At 49.4% G+C, this 5,000-nt stretch overlaps 1 protein-coding gene across 1 annotated transcript in view; it reads left to right on the top strand.

The window, feature by feature from the left end:
- The window catches only part of desma (desmin a), an 8,250-nt gene extending 3,903 nt beyond the window's left edge, over positions 1-4,347 (top strand). Inside the window, exons 4-10 of the mRNA XM_080018644.1 lie at positions 370-531; positions 719-844; positions 990-1,100; positions 1,301-1,410; positions 1,557-1,609; positions 2,380-2,474; positions 3,407-4,347. Of these exons, the coding sequence (XP_079874770.1) occupies positions 370-531; positions 719-844; positions 990-1,100; positions 1,301-1,410; positions 1,557-1,609; positions 2,380-2,474; positions 3,407-3,448 (699 nt within the window). The 3' untranslated portion in view covers positions 3,449-4,347. The remainder of the gene's footprint in view (positions 1-369; positions 532-718; positions 845-989; positions 1,101-1,300; positions 1,411-1,556; positions 1,610-2,379; positions 2,475-3,406) is intronic.
- The last annotated feature ends 653 nt before the right edge of the window (positions 4,348-5,000 follow it).

The following is a 5,000-nucleotide window of genomic DNA, read 5'->3' as shown; positions in this document are numbered from 1 at the left end:
AGTGTGTGTGAACAGATGTACAGCTATTTATATTTGTATGTTACTGAGACAGACAGCTGAATGAGACCAAAGCATACCGCGGTTCATGCCCCGGCCCGCACCAGGTTCCATACTCCTAAATTAGTCCGACGTGAGGTCGACAGAGCCGGGTATTCTCGTCGTAAAAATTCTCGCGCCCCTTACCTTTTCCCAATTCAATGACAGCGATTTCATGGGTCGCCAGGTTTTCCCTCCGTTTCCAAAATCACCGCTATATCACCCTTCACCCCCCATTCCCTTTTCTGGTTCCTACCTTCCTTCCTTTCTCCCTCGCTCGCCTCCCTCTAACCTCCTCCGTTTCCTTGCTTTCCCTCCGACCCGACGGGGCAGGAGATCCACGAGCTCCAGAACCAGATGCAGGACACCCAGGTCCAGGTCCAGATGGACATGTCCAAGCCCGACCTGACCGCCGCGCTGAGGGACATCCGCGTGCAGTACGAGGGCATCGCCGCCAAGAACATCGCCGAGGCCGAGGACTGGTACAAGTCCAAGGTAGAGCTAAAAAAAAAAAAAACAGGCTAGCCCTATCAAAGCACACATGGGTTCCTGTCAAGGTATTGAAAGTCCATGGTTTGTATGTTGGCGAGAACGCCAAATACGGGGTTTACGTTGAGACTGGAAACCAGCGATGAGACGATAATAAGCGAGAAGATCCATGTTCCGAATTCAACCCCCCCAGGTGACCGACCTCAACCAGGCCGTGAACAAGAACAACGACGCCCTGCGGCAGTCCAAGCAGGAGACCATGGAGTACAGACACCAGATCCAGTCCTTCACCTGCGAGATCGACTCGCTCAAGGGCACGGTGAGTCCGCCGCCGCCGCCGCCGCCGCCGCCGCCGCCTCCTCGTCCCTCCTTCTGCTTTCTGTTCCCCGTCGATCGGGGCTGGTGCCCCTTCACGCGCTCCGCTCACCTGTTTGATCCCCCTTTGCTCCACCCGCTGCCCCCAGAACGAGTCCCTGCTGCGCCAGATGAGGGACATGGAGGACCGCATGGGCCGCGAGGCTACGGGTTACCAGGACAGCATCACCAGGCTGGAGGGAGACATCGCCAAGATGAAGGTGTTTGGATGAAACTCACTCGGGGTTGTTTCTGAGGGGGTCTTCAGTATTTTAAGACAACTATAAAGCAATTACCGCCCATCATGACTAAAGCTGTATGATGCACTGTGAGGTCCAATCTTTGTTTTCATTTTACAAATGAATCCATTTCTCAATTATTGTTTTTACAATGCTTATTGATATTTCTCATTGTTCACTAGGATGAGATGGCCCGCCACCTCAGGGAGTACCAGGACCTCCTCAATGTTAAAATGGCCCTGGACATTGAGATTGCTACTTACCGCAAGCTGCTGGAGGGAGAGGAGACCAGGTGTGTGTCTGTGTGTGTGTGTGTGTGTGTGTGTGTGTGTGTGTGTGTGTGTGTGTGTGTGTGTTAAGGGATCAAACATCTTTACTTCATGATTCGGTTTTTGTGGATGGTAAATATCATTCCTTGTGTCTTACCTCACGTTGCAGAATCACCACCACCATGCCTATGCAAAGTGCTTTCTCCTCCATCGGATTTAGAGGTAAGATAAACTCCACTTTTTATCAAGATTCCACAGGAAATGTCTATTAATCAATGACATGGAGTCCACAAAATAAATGCTGCCATCTTAACTCTTGGCTGTATGACGCAGTCGTTCCAGTCGGGTCTGCAGACCCACTGGGGTCCCCAACAAATTATATTCAAATATTCAAAGTTACATTTAAGTATTTACAAGACATTAGCTAACTATAGTGTGGACAAGTATGGAATGAAAATACTGATTGGGGTTTATTGCAATACCGTACTTTGTCCAGCAGGTGGAGATATATGTATATAAACAACTGCTTGTTTCCCAGAGGCAATCATCTAAAACCCACATCTCAATTATCTATCAAGCTAACATAATAATCATCCCCATAATGAATTGATCCACATTAATAACTAAGGGTTGATATGCTTTGTGGCTCGTGTGGGTGAATTGAATGAAGCTGTGATTAAGAATAAACTAGGACTACTTTGACAGCTTCCAATCAGTCTTCTTCAGTAACCAGTCCTGCCTAGCAACCAGTGATACCATAACACAGCACCATTAAATATATGTTATTATTACATTTATAATAATAATAATATTCTAATAATATACAAACACAATATTATAAACAATAATACTAACAATTATTATTCGTTTCTAAATCAGATAATAGATTGTTGTTCATTTATGTACCTTTATATTTCACTCTCTTATATCTTCACTGGCTCTGCGTATGAGCATGGAGTGTCTGTGAACCCTGTGTCTGCCTCTGTCTCCAGAGACCAGCCCTGAGTCCCAGCAGCAGCAGAGGACACCAGAGGTTCACTCCAAAAAGACTGTACTCATTAAGACCATCGAGACCCGCGACGGAGAGGTGAGACGGCTCACCCGCACTAGCAAATTCCCCGCCCTCGAACATGAATACGCACAAACAGAAGGGAAACCGCCGCGGCCCCGTCATGCCCATGAAGTATTTCTAGGTTTATGGACTGAAACTCTTAACCGCGATATTTTTTTTAATTCAGATGAAGTATTCTATGAGCCAAGGCGCTAGTGCCCATTGTGTAAGTCCAGTTCCACCATCTTGTTCACATTTTTTGAGCACACTGGCGGATGAAGCCATAATTTAGTTGTTTTTTTTAAGTTGGGTGACACTTGTGCACTTTGCATGTCTAAAAAAAAAAACAAAACAAAGCATTGGACTCACAGACGACGCACAGGGAGAACAGAGACTCGGGGCAAATCGGTAAGAAGAAGAAGAACCGGCCTTCAAAGCCGGATGGCTCACCTGGAGCGGTGAGCCATCGCGGGGAGGTTGCCAAGACAGCTCCGTCCTACCCGGACCCCCACTTTTTTATTTTTTTGAAGCATACAGATAAATAAGAGGCCGGAGGAGAGGAGGACGCCAGTCTAATTGTGTGTCGGGGTGGGGGGGGGGGGTAGAACTGCAAACTCTGGCCAAAAAAACAAAACAACTGCTCCGAAAGCTGTATTTCGTCGTGAGTGAGTGCACGGGGGCACCCTTACCCCCACGAAAGCACCCTAACACCACCCCCCTCCGTCAGCCACCATCCCGTCCGCCCCGGCTCTAAAAAGTCTAAACTTCTTATTCCCGCTGAGCGGTCGGTGCTAACTCCATCGGCGAAGGTGTTCCAACTCCTGAAAAAGGATTCTCCTAACCCTGGAACAGTCCCGCCCTGAAACCACCCGTTCTGACCCATTCCTATGAGCCTCCCCTCAGGCCTCTCCGTTTTTTTTAATCGTCTTTCGTTTTTGTTTCGTTTCTGTTTTTTTCCTCCTCTGCAGGTGGTCAGCGAGTCCACGCAGCACCAGCAGGACATCATGTAAAACCGAGCCCAAGCCACGTTGCACAACCCCCCCCCCCCCCCCCCCCCCGCACCCCCGTGAAACGGAATGAAATAAAGACGTAAAATAGTTGGTGAACTGCACCAGCGGACATTCTCCCGACCGTAACTAAGCCGACCGAGACTTTTTATTTAAATTTCAAAGCAGAAGGAGACTAGAGAGGGAGCCGCTCACAGCGAGGGGAAAGGGAAAGAAACACAAGCAGATTTCGTCGGGTAACCAACCGACCATTCCGGGACTCGAGGATCCATCCCCGTCAGCCAGCCTCGCTCTGACACGGCGAGACCTTTTGGAACCCTTCTTTGAGAGACGCACCGTTCGGCTTTTTGTAGGGGCTATAAAAACGGAAAACGAGCCAGTCGTGAGGTTTGAGGTTTTTGAGCGGAAGATTTGAGGGTGCGAGGGAGGAGCTTTCGAGGGGAGAGAGAAAACACGCGCGGGCGTCCGGCCCGGCCACTCCTCCATTTTTTTTTTTTTTATGCGTCCGGTGTCAGAAATGCGGAAACGGGTGAAAAAAACGTTTTATAGGAAAGTTATTTTGTGTGTGGCGCGTTTTCTCGCCGCCCCGCCCCGTCCGACTTGTCTGTGCATCGTCTTCACGTTCATTTCCTCACATTTGACCATTCGACAAACTGCTTTTCACGCGAAAGACGAGCGGTGACTCTCACCGATGGCGAGCGCGTAACAGAGGTCGACCTTTGGGCGTTCAACCGGCGGGGAATGTTTAAAAAGTCGGGAGTTCACTACGGCACGTGTTGGGTGTATCTGTACGTGTGTTTTCCGAATAAATATCAATAGTCCTGTGTGCCTCGTAACCGATGTCGTGGAATAAACTATTTCAATTCTGTCTAATAAAGATGGAGGTTCAAACTCCGATAAAGCCTGGTTTCATTCTGATTTCAAATGATGATAGATACAGTGTATTTTACAGCCATTACATCCCCTCACATCGATGTGTGGATATTCAGTCGATTCAGTTTCAGCGCAAGTCCTGTTTTTATTCCATTGCATTTGCATAGTCGAAAAAACCCCCCCCCACAATTAGACGACTGCATCGCAAAGACCCTTCCTGGGACGTCCCTCACGTGGACATGGTGGAATCCCCAGTTTCATCCACTCTGAGGTGGCTTCGCCCTCCGCTTCGATGGCGCCGAGCCTCTGCCCCATTCGTTCCTTCTGGAAGGAGCCGACGTCGAGAGGCCCCCCCTGTCGGAAAGCGATCGGTCGCAGGCTCTGGCTCCGCGGTGCGGAGCGAACAGAAGCTGGTTAATGAGTTTGGCCCCAGTCGCGTCTTTGTTTCCGGTGGAGGGAAGATTAGCGGGGCAACAAGATTTATCGTCGACTGAGTGCGAGTCTGAAGCTGCTGGGCTGAGAATGTTAACGGAGATAAAACAACACAGACGCGTGTGTGTGTGTGTGTGTGTGTGTGTGTGTGTGTGTGTGTGTGTGTGTGTGCGTGTGCGTGCATAACCAGACAAAGGGGCTGCAGTGACACAAAGAGAGGGGCCAGAAGAAGGTGGAGATAGTGGAGGAG

The sequence above is a fragment of the Zeus faber genome (genome assembly GCF_960531495.2).
Source record: "Zeus faber genome assembly, chromosome: 18".
NCBI lineage: Eukaryota > Metazoa > Chordata > Actinopteri > Zeiformes > Zeidae > Zeus > Zeus faber.
This window is presented reverse-complemented; position numbering and strand designations above follow the sequence as displayed.